The sequence below is a fragment of the Camelus ferus genome, chromosome 23, assembly GCF_009834535.1.
Source record: "Camelus ferus isolate YT-003-E chromosome 23, BCGSAC_Cfer_1.0, whole genome shotgun sequence".
NCBI lineage: Eukaryota > Metazoa > Chordata > Mammalia > Artiodactyla > Camelidae > Camelus > Camelus ferus.
The window spans coordinates 30,796,748-30,812,114 of NC_045718.1; the positions used below are offsets into that span (position 1 = coordinate 30,796,748).

General features: G+C 42.9%; 1 protein-coding gene across 2 annotated transcripts in view; it reads right to left on the minus strand.

Annotated features, from left to right (window-relative positions):
- Nucleotides 1-2,477: 2,477 nt before the first annotated feature.
- Nucleotides 2,478-15,367, minus strand: part of CNIH3 (cornichon family AMPA receptor auxiliary protein 3) — a 194,772-nt gene continuing 181,882 nt past the window's right edge. The window contains exon 5 of one of the 2 annotated variants that reach the window (XM_032466612.1): nucleotides 2,478-2,581. In XM_032466612.1, coding sequence (XP_032322503.1) covers nucleotides 2,512-2,581 — 70 coding nt within the window. In that variant the 3' untranslated portion in view covers nucleotides 2,478-2,511. The remainder of the gene's footprint in view (nucleotides 2,582-15,367) is intronic. The other variant, XM_032466611.1, reaches the window with a different exon arrangement.

The following is a 15,367-nucleotide window of genomic DNA, read 5'->3' on the forward strand; positions in this document are numbered from 1 at the left end:
TAATATGTTTCTCAAGAACACAAGGTGACTTATCTGATTCCCAAACCCACACATTTAACCCTCATATCACACAGCTTTCAAAACAGCTGGAGGAAGATAACAGCTCTATGAGAACCATTAAGAAGAGTGCTAACCAGTTGTCTCTAAGCCCAGAGGAAGAGTTCAGGTTCACACTGCTTTTGAGAATGTGACCAGGAACCCCACTGACTCAAGCAGCTGATTCAGTAACAGGGAGATATCCCATCATGTCAGAACTAAACTCTCCTGCCCACCTTTCTGGGTCCCTACGGTTATGCCGTTAGCCTTTTCCAATTGTCCAACATGGACCCTCCACATCACCCAAACAATTGTTCTCTTGGCCCAAGAATGCCAAACTTGCTTTCTACTCAATTCAGAGCTTCAGTGTGTGATGTACTCCCAACCTAAAAAATGCATCCAATTCTTCTTTAGGAACCTATATTTGTTACTTTATTTCAAGAGCCAGCTCAGAACTCAGATCATGAAACTGGATTTGCCCTATTCATCCTAAGAATTCGTTTAACTTTTCCCATTTTTTCCTAAAGACCAAGAATGCAAGGTGAAAAGGACTTATAGACTTGCAATTGGCTTTTACTACCACTAGATGGGGATCTTATGATGATAAGATGAAGTGCTGACTGTTTTCTAAGAGAAACCAGAAAACCGATCAATTAGTGGCTGAAGCTAATAAATTGGTCAAGTAAGTTTGTTTTATACACACACACACACACGTATGTATATGTAGGTACTATATACACATATATAATACACATAATACACATATAATACCTACATATACATATATAATAAGTGAATAGGAGAAATGCAAATTTGAGAGAAGCTGGGACTGCCTACATTAGGTCTGTATTATATGATCTTGTGTGTGGAATCGCAGCAGGTTGGAGCAATCACGTACTCAATCATTTTCCTCGTGAAGAAACCTAAACCCAGGAATGCAAATCAACTTACCAGAGGATAAAAACAATAATTTATGTCATTCTGAAATTGCTTTATTCCATTTTATGATACCTCTGAAGTATTTTTCTATTAAGACTACATAGGTAACAGTAAGAAAATTTAAGAATTCAAATTTTCTAATTTGTTTGAATCTCCCACATCACTACAAAGCACATAGGGATAAGAAAATCACCAGCCACGACAGTCATTTTTGAGCACCTAGTATGTGCTAAACATTTTAGGCCATGCTTTATATACCTATTTGCCTTCGGCGCCCTGGGCTGAACCCTTCCCAGCTATGGCCACGGAGAGCAGCCGGACAGCACGGTTCTGAGAACCTGATCAAGCCTCATAAACGTTCTGGACTTAGTCGTTTGTCATGGAAACAGCGTGGGATGGACCAGGCTATGAGCCTTTCCATCAAATGTTTTTTCAGTACCTGCTATGTCCCTGCCTGGAGAAATGAATAAATATGATGCCTGCCCTCTGCGCTCCCGGTCCAGTGGAGAAGACAAACGGGACTTGGTGGCGGGTTGCTGAGGAGACTCAGGGGGAGGAGCAAGGGCTGAGGAGCTGGGGCTGAGGGGGTGCCCAGACCTGCAGCTCCCAGGGTGCCCTCACCGTTTCTGCCCTCACCAGCTCCCCGCCGCTCCTTTGCTGGATCCGATGGGTTCCCAGAGATCACCTCTGTGGATTGTTTAATTTTTAATTGAAGTCTATGTGGGGGCCTGAGAAGGAATGTCAAGACTGTCTTGGCCTGCCCTTTCCCCCAGGCACTCCGAGCAGGTATCCATACCACCAGCAGAGGGCGCTGCGTATGACCACCCCACCCCCCCCCCCCCCCCCCCCCCCGCCAAGTGAACCTGGAAGTTTAACACAAAAGAAAATTCATGAAGCTGGAACCACGTGAATATAAATCATTGGGCTTTAAGGCGCATGTTAATAACTAGCTTTGAGACATTTAAATTAAGCATGCTTTACAGAATTAGGAATCCAGAATGGGATGAGGGAAATCTAGCTCTTCCTTCATTTGAAGTCAGGCTGGTGGGACCGCTCAGAGCACAGTTCCTTCCCTCTTTGGTGAATGGCAGCTGTCACTGACTGACATCTGTCAGCACTCTGCGTGTGTCATCTCTCCCAGTCCGCTCAGCCTCTGCCTCGATCATCCTGAGGAGAGCCAGTCCCCTCAAGAGCCACATGGACATCTTGTGATGACACCCCACCCTTCTCCTCCCCGTCCAAGCTGGGGCTGGATAGGTAGTGCTTACCACCTCACTGCTGTAATGAATGCAGGCTCAGAGCACATTCCTTTTGGTCACCAGCTTGTAGTCAGTCAGGAGGGGAGCTACCATCCCCGAGAGGCCAAAGGGTCTGAGCTCTGAGAGGAAACCGATGTCCCTCCTTGGGTGTTCCACCAATGGCGACTTCAGCCGTAGCGACCACTAGCCATAGTGCAGGGACCCGAGAGCCTCCCTCACAAAAGCTGACATTAGACAACACGAGAACGGTCTGCTCAGCACATCCCTCGGCACTCACTCACCAGACACCAGGCTGGGCGCTGGGGTGCAGAGATGAAACGGGCCTGGTCCCCAACCTGAATCTCAACCTGAGGCAGAAGAGTAACAAACCAAAGAATTAACTCACTGAGGTGAATATTTGTTCACCAGATGAAAAACCACAAACACTGGGACGTTTCTGTCTTGCGCCACACTGAATTTACTCTTTGCCTGACACAGTGTCTGCCCGTGGATACCTCTCCCTACATAGTCCCTGAATAGATGGATACTGAACTGAGGTAAGGAGGTAGCACTCCCAGGTTTACAGTCAAAGAAAACTTGCCTTCTCTCCATTTAAGGTTGTCTCAGAGCACTTAGCGGCAGCGTAGAAGGGGCACCTCATGACTCACCTTCACACCAACAGTATGTCCGTGGTGAGAGGGGTGTCACTCCCACCGGGAAAGCCCACTACCCTGCTGGCCTGGTTACTTTTTCCAGTTCACCTCAGTGACCCAAATGTGACACAGACACTCTATGTGTGACTTTGAGCTTCCAAGATACACCAGACAGTGGCCTTGCCAGCTGGGCCCCACCTCGGCTGTGTGTGTGCAGGAGCGTGCGGAATAGCATGTGACCCCTCTGTTGTCACCCACGGATTTTGTAAAGGCAATGATTGGGCAAGCTCTGGAGAGAAACGCTTCAAAGGAGACCCCGTACAATTTAGGTCTAGGCTGCAAGTGTGAAGATGGTGTCATTCACTTTGGAAAACCACCTTGTCAACAAGGGAATGCGTTTGGATTCTGAGCATTGATTCACTTACTCTCCTTATTTCTTCTTGAGACCCCGTTTGTGAGACAGTTGAGCACAGTCTGACAAAGGCCCACCTGTGCAAAGATTTCACCTAAAGGAAAAGTCTCTGGTTCTGATAATTTTCCATAATTAGCATGACTGAGCAGCAAAGTGTGCCTCTCTCTGAAAGTCTCTTCAGAACTAGAACCACGGGTTTAAGCTACATTATCATAATGTGACATCTGTGAGGAGCCTAAAGGGAATTCTACTCGCAGGTAGAATTAATTATTCTATCTAACCAGTAACTGGGTGCAGTTTAGGTGTCCCATGTAACACTCAACTGAAATATGAAGGGAAAACTAACCCATATTTTAGCCACATGGAAGCATGCACAAGCCTGAGTGAACACTTTCTTGAGCTCCTCAGCCTGCAGGGCCTCAGCTGTCCGCTCCCCATGAAGAGAAGGCCCTTTGGCATCAGACCCGGTGAGCATTCAAGGAGAAAACCCAACTCCAGTGCATGGTGAGACACCGAATACTATACAGACAAAGATATTGGTTGGGGTGGGGTAGGTAAATTGGGAGTTTGGTATTTGCAGATACTAACTACTATCTATAAAATAGATAAACAGCAAGGTCTTACAGTATAGCACAGGGAACTATATTCAATACCTTGTAATAGCCTATAATGAAAAAGAATATGAAAAGGACTGTATATGTATATAACTGAATCACTATTTTGTATGCCAGAAATTAGCACAATGTTGTAAAATGACTATACTTCAATTAAAATTTTTTTTTAATTTTAAAAAGAGAAAATTATAATCATAGCTCCTTAAAAAAAAAACACTTGGCATTGATGAGGGAGCTACTTAAAAAACTGTTAAGAACATAAATTGAGTTATCTTAATACTAATATATCAACTCATGATTAAATGGCAATTGAACATTACAAATAAAAGTCCTAAGACTTTGGAAAATAGAGCCACTGTAAATCAGACTAGCCTGCTACGGCCCCTCAGATGAAATGGGGCTGCAGACAGCCCTCAAAGATGAGTAGGTCTGGGAACTGAAAAGTATTACTTCTTTTATCCTATGTATTTAGCCACAAAGGCTGATTTTTTAACACCTGAGGTCTGACTGCCCCTGGAAGGTCTGGTGTTGCTTGTATTGTGACCATGGCCAATTTCCCAGGATAGTAGAAAAGCTCTATCCAGCAATTATTTATTTACTGGATTCATTAGTGCTCCCATCAGGCTCAGTAGGACTGTCTTGAACCGAAGCATCACCCAGAGCTGAAGTTGGTTCAACCTCCGCACTGCTAGCTGCCTTATTTCTCTTCTCTGTTCCAGTTCCAAAATGTCTTACAGAAGGATTGCAATTCACTCACTTTGGCCAGGTGTTCACTTCTGGACCAACCAACTGTAGTAGGGGGGCGTGATTCAGAGAAGGAACTGAAATCGGTCCCTATGTGGTCAGGTGCCCATCCCAGAACCAATCTACTGTGGCCAGGGGTTGCATGAACCACCACGGTTTGCAAAGTGGATGAATGTGGATGTGTTAGGGTAGCAATTTTCAGAAGAAAGGAGGTACTGGGCAGAAAAGCAATAGGTTTCAGGATGGAGAAGGGAGTAGCAGAAGGTAAGCCTGTAAGATTGGTTGACTTCTGTGTGGCAGGCTTGGGCTTTATCCAGTGGCTGACTCAGGGAACAGGTTGGGGCCCCTGGAGAAGAGTATGGTGATCAGATTTCTGTTTTGAATAGACTGCCATGGCTCTGCTCTGAAGGATGAGTATGTGACCCGTCAGACTGGCACAGAGAGCAGTTAGAAGACAACTGCTCTCGCCCAGGCAGGAATTTACTTATTTCGTCTCACCTTATGCATATAACATTGTGATTTGTTTCATCTTTTTCTTATTGCTGGCTTTATCACATTAATCCCCATCTTCTTCTTCCACTTGTTAATTTGTAAGTGCTTACTATACTAGTGGTTATCTTCCTTCACCCAAATGTCATAAGCAAACTCATTTTTTCCCTCTGATTCACATCAAATAATATGCAAGCTATTTCCACACAGTAAGACCTTGTAATCCCCCATTGTTACCTCCCTTGATAAGATGAGACCTTTAAAAGGTCATTACTGCCCAACTTTTTCCCTTGACCTTCAGAATGCTCTCCTCCTCCAAAGGTTTATTATTATGGCTTAGGATACCTTATTTTACCACATTTTAATAAAGAAGCATAGTGTAGCGCTAAGAATATCAAATAGGAAGAAGGGAAATTAATTGAAATAGTTTAGACTGGAAAAGCAGGAGAGAGTCAGGGAAACAGCCATGAGTGCCTGGAACTCAAGGATGAGCTGGAAGGAAAGAGAAGATTACACTTGAGCAAACAGGAAGCTCCAGAACAGAGGAGTAGATGAGGGGAAAGGAGAGGAAAAGACCACAGTGCATCTGAATTACTTTTTCTTATTGGCCTCTATTTCTTTGTTGGACTGTGCTTGTTGGGCCAAGACTGATCCATCCAGGGTCCCAGATGTATAAACATTATAATTTGCTAAGTCTTTTTGTGAAAGTTATTATTTAGAAAATCCATTCAGTGAAATTTTTGAATTTTTTAAATTGAAATCAAGATAGAGAAAAAGACTACTAAGTGAACAGCTTTGATGAGTTTTCACAGACCAAACAGAATATACCTGTGTATCCAGAACCCAAATCCAAAAGTAAAAATATGACCCCTAGGAAGCCCCTCTAATGCTCCCTTTTGGTCACTAGTAACTAAAAAGATAAGCTTCTTCCTTCTAACAGGAAAGACTGGTTTTTGCATGTTTTTGTACTCTGCCTATAAATAGACTCACATGGTGTGTTTGCTTTGGGGGCCAGCTCCTTTGGCTCAACATTATGCATGTGATATTCATCCATATGGTAGCATTTATTTAGATCAATTTAGATCATTCATTCTTACTGATATATAGAATTCCATTGGGCAACTAAGCTATAATTAATCTATTCCTCTGTTGATGAGCAATTGGGTAGTTTCTAGTTTGGGGTTACTGTGAAAAGTGCTACTAAGACCCATCCAGTGAATATGAAAACCAGCACTAAATTTCTTATTCCCTAAACTATTCATTTATTTGGCATCAAGGAGTTGATCAAAGTTTATAACCCAGGCCTGAATTTAGCCAATCTAATCTTTGTCAGAGGACTGTGGAGGGCTAGGCAGCATGAGACGTTGAGGGGGTGGGGTGGATATAGAAAGAGAGAAAGAGAAAACAATATAATAAAAGATAATAAAATTTGCCTTAGGCCAAGTGGAACTCATTTGCAAGGCAAGATCCCAAAACTGTAGAGCACCTTAATCTCCTTGGGACACTCTGCCTCCTTAACCCCACCCTCTTCTCTTATACCCAGCCTCATACAATAATAATAGAACAATGCAATGTTTCATTTAATCCATCATTAACATGCCATGGTCACACTTCCCTCAGCAGCTGCCTGTATTTCCATTCTTGCTGGACAACAAATCCAAAATTTAATTATTCATTTTGTTGAGAGACTGCCGTGTATTAAATTGCTTCCCCCTCCACCCCTTTTGTCTTTATATCTCCATATGCATTTGCCTTTGAGATTGGAATTGAGCCTATTCATTAGGCAGGAAATAAAATTTAAAAATGATCTCTAAATTAAGCATTGCACGGTGGGCCCTGAGAGTTCGTTAGAAACACACACACACAGAGTTTTCCGCTGTAAGAATTTTCTACCTTATTAGAGTTGACATTTAGCTCAGCCCCACATCTGAATTGTAGAAAATGACTCTTCTAAAATAAATTGGCAGAGTGCTAATGACCTTGCCATCTGCATGAATTATTTTAACTTTGGAGTTTAATGAAAGATGTAGTAGCAAATATTGCATTCCCACCTCATGGCTTTACCCAGTAGCCATATTTCCTGCTTCCTACTTGAAATGAAAGAGGAGGAGAAGGAAGTGGGGAATGGAGGAGGATGAGCCCGGATAGGAGTAGGCCTTATGTCTGTCAGTCTGTCATTGACTGAATTATGACAATGGCATCATGCATATTTCACAGGTGCAGCTAAGAGGCAGGTGGAAACATTTATAATTTGCAGTAAACACTGTCAGCCTGGCAATTGACTCTCTATAAATACTGTGGTTAGGATGAGAATTTGGGAGGAAAGTTCTGCCAACAAACCAAAACAGTTTTTCTACATCATTGATCAGTTTTTCATTTGGAAAGGGAAACAACTGATTTGAAAACCTTTGCATTTTAAAGTAGTTTTCAGTCCAGGAAAGAATACTAGATCAAGAGCCCAAAATGCTGGGTGCCAGTCCTGTCTCTACCACAGATTAACTGTTTGACCCTGGACAAGTCATAGCCTCTGTAGGCCTCCATTTCTTTGCTAATGATTTTCAAATAAAGAAGATGATCAATGTAAAAGCCTTCTCTGTCAAGGATTCAGCCCTGCTCCCTGCCAATGAAATAAGATTGTGACAAGATATTTCCCTTGGAGAAAAATGTGTCTTACAGCAATAATGTACCAGCTAATAATATAAATGTTTGTATTCTGTCCTTCTGTTAATTTTTCTACTCTGCCTGTGGATTCTGGACCATATGGAAGGTCCACATGCACACGTAGGTGAGCCGTCTGGACATGACAGGCAGTGTGGCTGTGGGTTTATTGCTCCTTAACTAGAGTTTGTGAGTATGGGTGTGTTGACTGGGAGTGGGGTGCAGGAGGAGAAAGCGGGATCCCTGGGTCTCCAAAGCGTCAATAAGCATTTTTTAACGGCAAAGATAAATTGGAAAAGAAAAAAATGAAATTAATCTCTTTTCTTATGGAAAGCTAATGATACTCTGGGGCACCCCCGTCAGGCAGTCTCAGTAAGGAAGGACCAGGCAACAGGGATTTGAGGACTCTAGAAAGGCCTCCAGCAATAAAAGATGCTATAACTTACCAAGTACCCAAGTCCCACCCACAGACCCTTTTGGTCAAATGGAATCCAGATGGGATGGATTTTAATGTTTAGATGCGATAGGTACACAGCATTGTTTTCCAGTATCATGGACCTGAGGGGGGGGATTTGAGTAGAGTGAACAGGACAGGAAGGGACCAGCTTTGCAGAGAGCTAGCCCAGCACTGGGTTCAGGGTAAAAGAGATGGCCTCTGTTCTCAAGGGTGTCCATCTAGTGATCACTCAAAAGATAAGCAAATAAGAATGCAAAGTAGAAAATGCAAAGATATGGAAAACCGTAAATCACGAGTCTAATATTCTCATTTCATAGGTGAAAAAACTAAGGCCCAGTGGGAGCATAAGTGACTCATCCAAGGTCACCCAAGGTAAGTGACTCATCCAGAGTCACAGCAAGGACCAGGCCTCCCACGTCAGAGGCATTGCTCCTCTCACCAACCTCCCTCCCCTGACTTCTTGCTTTTTCCTTCTTCCCAGGAAGGCTGCTGCTCATTTAGCAACAAGACTGTGCTAAGTGTGACAAGGATATTAGCTTTTAATGCAAATAAATTTCATGGGTAATATATTATTACCTGTAATTTTTACAGAAGAGTAAACTGAGTATGGAAGAAATCAAATCTACTTCTTCCATGGTTATAGATGTGTGGCCAGGCATAGAGAGCTAGGTTACACTTCCCAGCATCCCTTGCAGCTAGGCATGGCTGTCCGACTAGTTTTCCTCCCTTGAAATACAGGTAACAATTACCATTTCCTGGGCATACTTTAAAAGGATGAGGGTGCCTCCTTGATTCTGTTTTTTCTTCCACTGACCAGAAGCAGATGATATGAAGATCCTTAGGGAGAGCAGAGTCCCAAGAGAAAAGGAACCAGTGCCCTGAGTCATTACCTGGAAGAGAACTTCCAGTCCACCTGAACACCTGCCCTCAACTGCTAACTGAGTGAGAAATAAATGTCTATAATGTTTGAACCATTATATAGTTGGGTCCATTTGTATGGTGATTAGCTGTACAAAATAGCACAATGAGGTATAACCTAGAATAGTTAAGTAACATATACCAGACCACACAGCAATGCAGTGATTTGGTGATGATTTTTACTAAATCTGATTCAGTCTTAACTTTAAACCATTGATCTCCAAGGTGGGACATAAGATACATCAATGTTCAAAAGGATGGGGTTTAAATACGAGAAATTCTATTAATATTTTGTGTATTTTTAAATGTACATATTGTATCAGGATAATTATTTATGAACCTAATTGATAAATAGACATATATACATATTGGTGGTATATGTATGAAATTTTTTGCTGCTGGGGCAAACTGTTTAAATAGCTAGGCTGAGTTGTCTTGATGGTGAAGTAGAGGCGAACACTCAGTGATGATTTTACCCTTGTGGTTTGCTGCCTGTTAACATTCAGATTTCAAAGCATAGGGATGTTTATAGATGCTGTTTGTTTTTTACTGATTACTGATTAATCTTCACCTTCAAGGTTTTCTCTTTTGCAACTTAGGAGGAGATTAGAAAAACAGTTCTTTTGCTTTTCCCACTTTATTTATCCTCCCCAGAGCCTCAGCAACGTTCTTTTCAAGATCTGTGATTGAGGCTTCTTTACAAACAGATATTTGTCACCAGCCTCTTCCATCCTCCTTGACATTGTGAGCCTTGCAGTCTGGCTTTTGCTTGTGCTCATACACGCGCTTTTATGCAAGAGGCTTCACCTGCAGTACGAAAGTCTGACTTCCCTGCGAGACTGTAGGATCCTTGTGGCGTGAACTGCTACAAATCCTCTGTAACGCTTCTAAGTTTCTTACATGCTGCCTGGTCTCTTCATGGTCAAGAATTTCAGCCCAATACCCAGCACTTTCCGGCATCCTGTAAGCATGTTCTTCCCACCTAAGCTTTAGGGGACTTTTCCAGTTATTATCGCTACACAACAAATTATCCCAAAACTCAGTGTCTTAGAAGAACATGTATTTTGCTCATGTATTTGCAATCTGATCCACTTGGCTTCCACTGGGATGGCTGAGGGCTGGGAACTTGAATCACTTGAAGGCTAACTTACTCATGTGTTTGGTAGTTAATGCTGGCTGTCAGCTTGTTAATGCTGTTGGCTAAGACAACTACACATGGCCTCTCCATGTGGCTTGGGATTCCTCACGATATGGTGGCTGGGTCCCAAAGATGAGTGTCTTGAGTGAGCCAGATGGAAATCATATCACCTTTCATGACCTAGCCTTAGAAATGTTACTTCCACCATATTCTATTAATTGAGACAGTTGCAAAATGCCTGCCGACCCCTACCCCACCACATACGCTCAAGATTCAACGGGAAGGAAAATAAACTCCATCTTGGTGTGGGAGCAGTTATATTCTTGGAGCACATGTGGAAGCAGATTATCGCTATACATTTTAGGAAAATACATTCAGCCACAGGGATTCTCATGATGGTGATGTTGTGGATTCTCCTGGTCCTGGTCAGGGGATTTTATTTCTTTACATTTCTAATCATGATAGGAGTAAGTCAGGGCAACCTCAAGTTGCAAACTTCAGATTTCTTACTCTTTGACTTAAATGTTTAAAATTAGATGAAAATTTTTAGTAACTTTTTGGAGAAAACAAAGCACATATTCGTATGCTTTCATAAAAAATATTGTTTGTCAGGAATAAAACAAAATTCTTACTGTTTCGCCAGCATAGAGAGTGATCTTACACTGCTACTTGTTCTGACACTGGTAGGAGACATGATTTTTCATGAGCTTTCAGAATAAATTCTTTCCTTGCTGTCTGCACACACATTTCCATCTGTTCATGACTGACATGGGAGGCAGTCCAACTTCTTTCAAGGTCATTTGACGCAGACGTTGGTTGCGTGGCAGTAAACACTTTCACTTGGTAAAATTACTTATAGAATTATTGGATGAATGCATTTCAGTACACGTCAACCAACAGCTCTCTTGGATCTGTTTAAAGCTTCCCACTGAAAATGAGGCAGCATTTCAGCACAGTCCATAGCCATGTTTGTGAAAACTAAAGCTCTGGAAAGCAAGGAAACCTAAACTAATTAACACAAGATATGAGACATATTCAAGATTAGCCAGCCCCACTGAATGTGCCTCAGAACTAAAGCCAAAACTTTGCTTTGTGCCGCCAAAGTACACCATGAAATTGGAGGCTGTTTACCTCATGTGGACATCCTCTGGCTTGCTAACTCACTTTGTTGAACACTCCTGGCTCATTAATCTCTCTGAAATAGATCCTGTTCCCAATTTCCACTGTCTCTATCCTGGTAGAAGCCTCATTATCTCACACCTTGTTCAGTTACCTGACTGGGCTTTCTGTTCCCATGTCCAACCCATCCTTGGACACTGTTGGTCCCCAGTTCAAAAGTCTTCAGTGGCTATGAATTAAAATTTCCATTTCTTTAAATTTAATTTCTTTACACTGAAGTGAAAGGCCCTTTATACCTGATTCCAGACTGTGTTCCAACTTCATCTCCTCCAAAATGTATATTCTCCTCCAAGCTGAACCACTGGGATCTCCCAACAAAACTTGCACTTTTTTTATCGCAATATTTCTGCTCCTGGTGTTCCTCTGCCTGGAGTGCTTTTCTCTTGACCTGTTGAATCCTACCTGTTTTTTCAGAATCTGACTAAAATGCTTCTGTGCAGCTTTCCCTAATCCCTGCAGCTAGAACGGATTTCTCCCTCCTCTAAATTCGCAGAGCTCTTCGCCATCTGCACCTCCCAAGTTACTCACACCTACTTTCTCTACCTTGTGTTACAATTATTGGAGAACATGCCTTAACTTGCTTACTAGACCAGTCTCTTGTGAACAGAGTATACATGTATGATTCATCTTTGAAGTTGCCAAAGCACCTAGCCCAGCGTTTGACACATGAGACTCGAAGCCAGCGTTGCATCCCTCCAAACTCATGTTTCCCCTCCAAATGTGTCCCTTCTCCTGACTTTTCTATTGTTTAGTGATGCCATTCTTCCATCTTCATAGCACCAACTCCCCCACCATGCCAACCCCCTTCCTGCTGATTTTTCTTTTGCAGTCCTGTGCCTCTGTCTTCTCACTGCATTTCCACTTTATTGCTACCTCCCTACTCTACTTTATGACCTGAGCTTTTGTAATAGCCTCCGAAGACATTCAGGCCTTCAGCATCTCTGTCTTCAAATTCATCCGATTATAAAGCACCAGGTTAGTATTCCAACAGTACTGCTCCATGCAAGGACCCTCCTCTTCTCAGAAACGTCAGACAATTTGTGGTTGCCCTCCAGGCAAATCTGAATGTCTGAATCTGGCATTTGAGAGTCCTCCCTGGTCTCACCCTGACTTTTCTTTCAGACTTTACCTCCTGCATTTCCTACACTGGGTCCTCTTCTCTTGCTAAACTGGAAACGCCCTGCTTGGCCTCGCTTTCAACACTTGGACTGTGTTGCTGCCTGGATCCCAGCCTTGCCTGTTAGAATCCCAACCATTTTTAATCCTGAGCCAAATTCCAGGTCTTTAATGAGGCCTTCTCACATCCTCCCAGCCAGAAGTTCTCTCTAGATATACCAGTTCACCATGTTCTAGTGATTCTTACCTCATTCTGCCTCTCAGGGCTCACCTTCCCTATGCCCTGGCCTTACTGTCGTCATAAAACTTCAACCCTTCCAGCCAGCCTTTTATGCACTTTTATCACCATCTGTGACTGACAAGTTAAACCTTTGTGACTCTGATTTTTAAAATATATCATTTCAGTATGCCATTTCTAAATATTTGTTGGGTCTTTGCTCATAAGACTTGTTCACTCGATGTTTAACGTATCCAGGATTAGCCAGCCCATGCTGAGCAGACCTGCTGCTGCCCCACCCATATCTTTGGGGCCCTAACACTTGGGTGGATTCCTACCAACTTCCAAGGGCAAGTATACGCATCTCTTTGCCTGAGGGCTTTCTCTGTAGCCTGGGGGGACTGGAGCAGAAGTGGAGAATTAATACGTCCCTGGAGCAGCCCTCAACCAATGAGTGACAAGAGTTGGTGTGTGAATACACCAGATCCCTCACCCCTCAGGTGGGATAAATCTAGGAGTGTGTTTTACATTGTTACGCAGAGTTTCCCCTAGGGATTAAGTCCCAGACACCCCCAGAGGAGGCTGGCTTGATAATACAGCCTTCGTGGGCTGCCTTCCCTCCCCATCTCATGACTCACCCTTCCCTTCTGGTGCCTCCTGTCCCTCTCACATAAACCACATGCCTTAGAGTCCTTATCTCTGGGTCTGCTTCTGAGGGAGTCCAAACTAGGACACCATGTGACAGAGCTAAAACCGACCTCATGAGAAAGCTAATGTATTCACCATCAGAGTTCCAATTTAACATGAAGATAGTTCCCTCTCCCGCCTCCTCCCCACAGACAACCAGAATGAATTTTCACCGTAGACCAAGCAGTTTTCATTTCCTGGCCTCCTCTGACACTATGATATACAGCTCACATTTTGGCCTATAATCCAGGCAAACAGGACTCATCAGACCCAGTCCTCAGATCTACCTTCTATTCTGCTGGCTTTGATTTGTATAAAATCCCCTGATTCAGATCTCTCATCTGCAAGAAATAGGCCATTCAAGGTCCCTTCTCATCCATCCCTCACTCCTGCCTTCCTGGCCTCACCCCTGCTACACTCCCACACACCCCTAGGCCCTACTTGTGGCCAGCCGTGCAGGGAACATGGATGCTTTCCCTCCCCTCTGCCCCTTTGTACTGTTCCCCTCTCCTGGAAGGTCCTTCTTCCATTGTCCTTGTCCATTAGCAAACATCTCCTCTGAGGCTGGTGAGTTGTTCATGAGCTGAGTTGCCATCTGCTCTGGAAAGATTTGCTAGTTTTTCTAGGGCAGGGATATGACTTCCTCCTCTGTGAATATAATTCTATTACAGCACAGCAATAATTATTTATGTTTCATCTCTCGTCCACTTCACCATAGATCCTTGGAGTTAGCAATCACGGAATGGCCATTTTCCACCAGAGGGAGTATAATGCAGCAGTGAAGATGCTTCATGGCTTCTGGAGCCAGATCAGTTGGGTTCAAATCCCAGCACCAACACTTAATAGTGATGTGACCTTGGACAAGACACTTACGTCCTCTGTGCCCCAGTTTCCTCTTCTGAAAGATTTGGATAATAACAGAACTTAACTCAAAGGGTTGTTGTGAGGACTAAAGGGATGGAAGGTGCAACACAAATGAGCAGTATCAGGCATACAGAAAGCCCTTATATGTGAACTATAATTAGAAATAGTAATATTATTAATATTAGTATTACTTATCTTTATATGCCAGAGCAGAGATTTCCTATAGGGGACATGCATTTGTGAATCTTTTGAAAAAGAAACTTTCCTGGGACCCATCCCAAACCTACTAAATAAGAATTTCTTGAGATGCAGACTGGAGGAAACTAAGGAGACATGAGAACAAAATGCAATGTAGGATCCTGGACCAGAAAGAGATATTCATAGGCCAATTTGCAAAATTTAAATAAGGTTTGAAGGTTGATTAATAGTATGGTGTCAGTGTTAATTTCCTAGCTTCAATAAGTGTGCTATGGAAACCCATTTGGGAAAAGCCAAGTGAAGGATATACTAAAACTCTCTATACTATCCTTGCAATCTTTTTGTCAGTCTAAAATTAATTCAAAATAAAAAGGTTTGAAACTTTTCCTAGGATGGGGCATGTGTATTAGCAAAAGGCTCCATTGGTGGTTGATTTGATATGCACACTTGCTTAACAGCTGCCTAGAGCACAAGTCAGTGCCTGCTCCAACAGATGAACCCAATGATTCATGCCATGTGCCTTGGATGATCACTTAATGTGTTGCATCCCCTTGGTGATCTCCCTGATGAAACTATAAGCACCCAATAAATGGGGTCATTTAATTCTTTTGTTGCCCCCACAGGACCTCACTTACTACACTATAGATTCAACAGGAGATAGCATTTGTTTAATTGAATTTAACCAGCACTTCCTTCAATGAATTCCCAAAAGAATTTTTAGTAGATTTCCTAGGAATACTGACCTCTTTCCCAAGATATGATGAGTTTCTTTAAACTCATTATGGGACCTCAGAACACAGATGAACATTT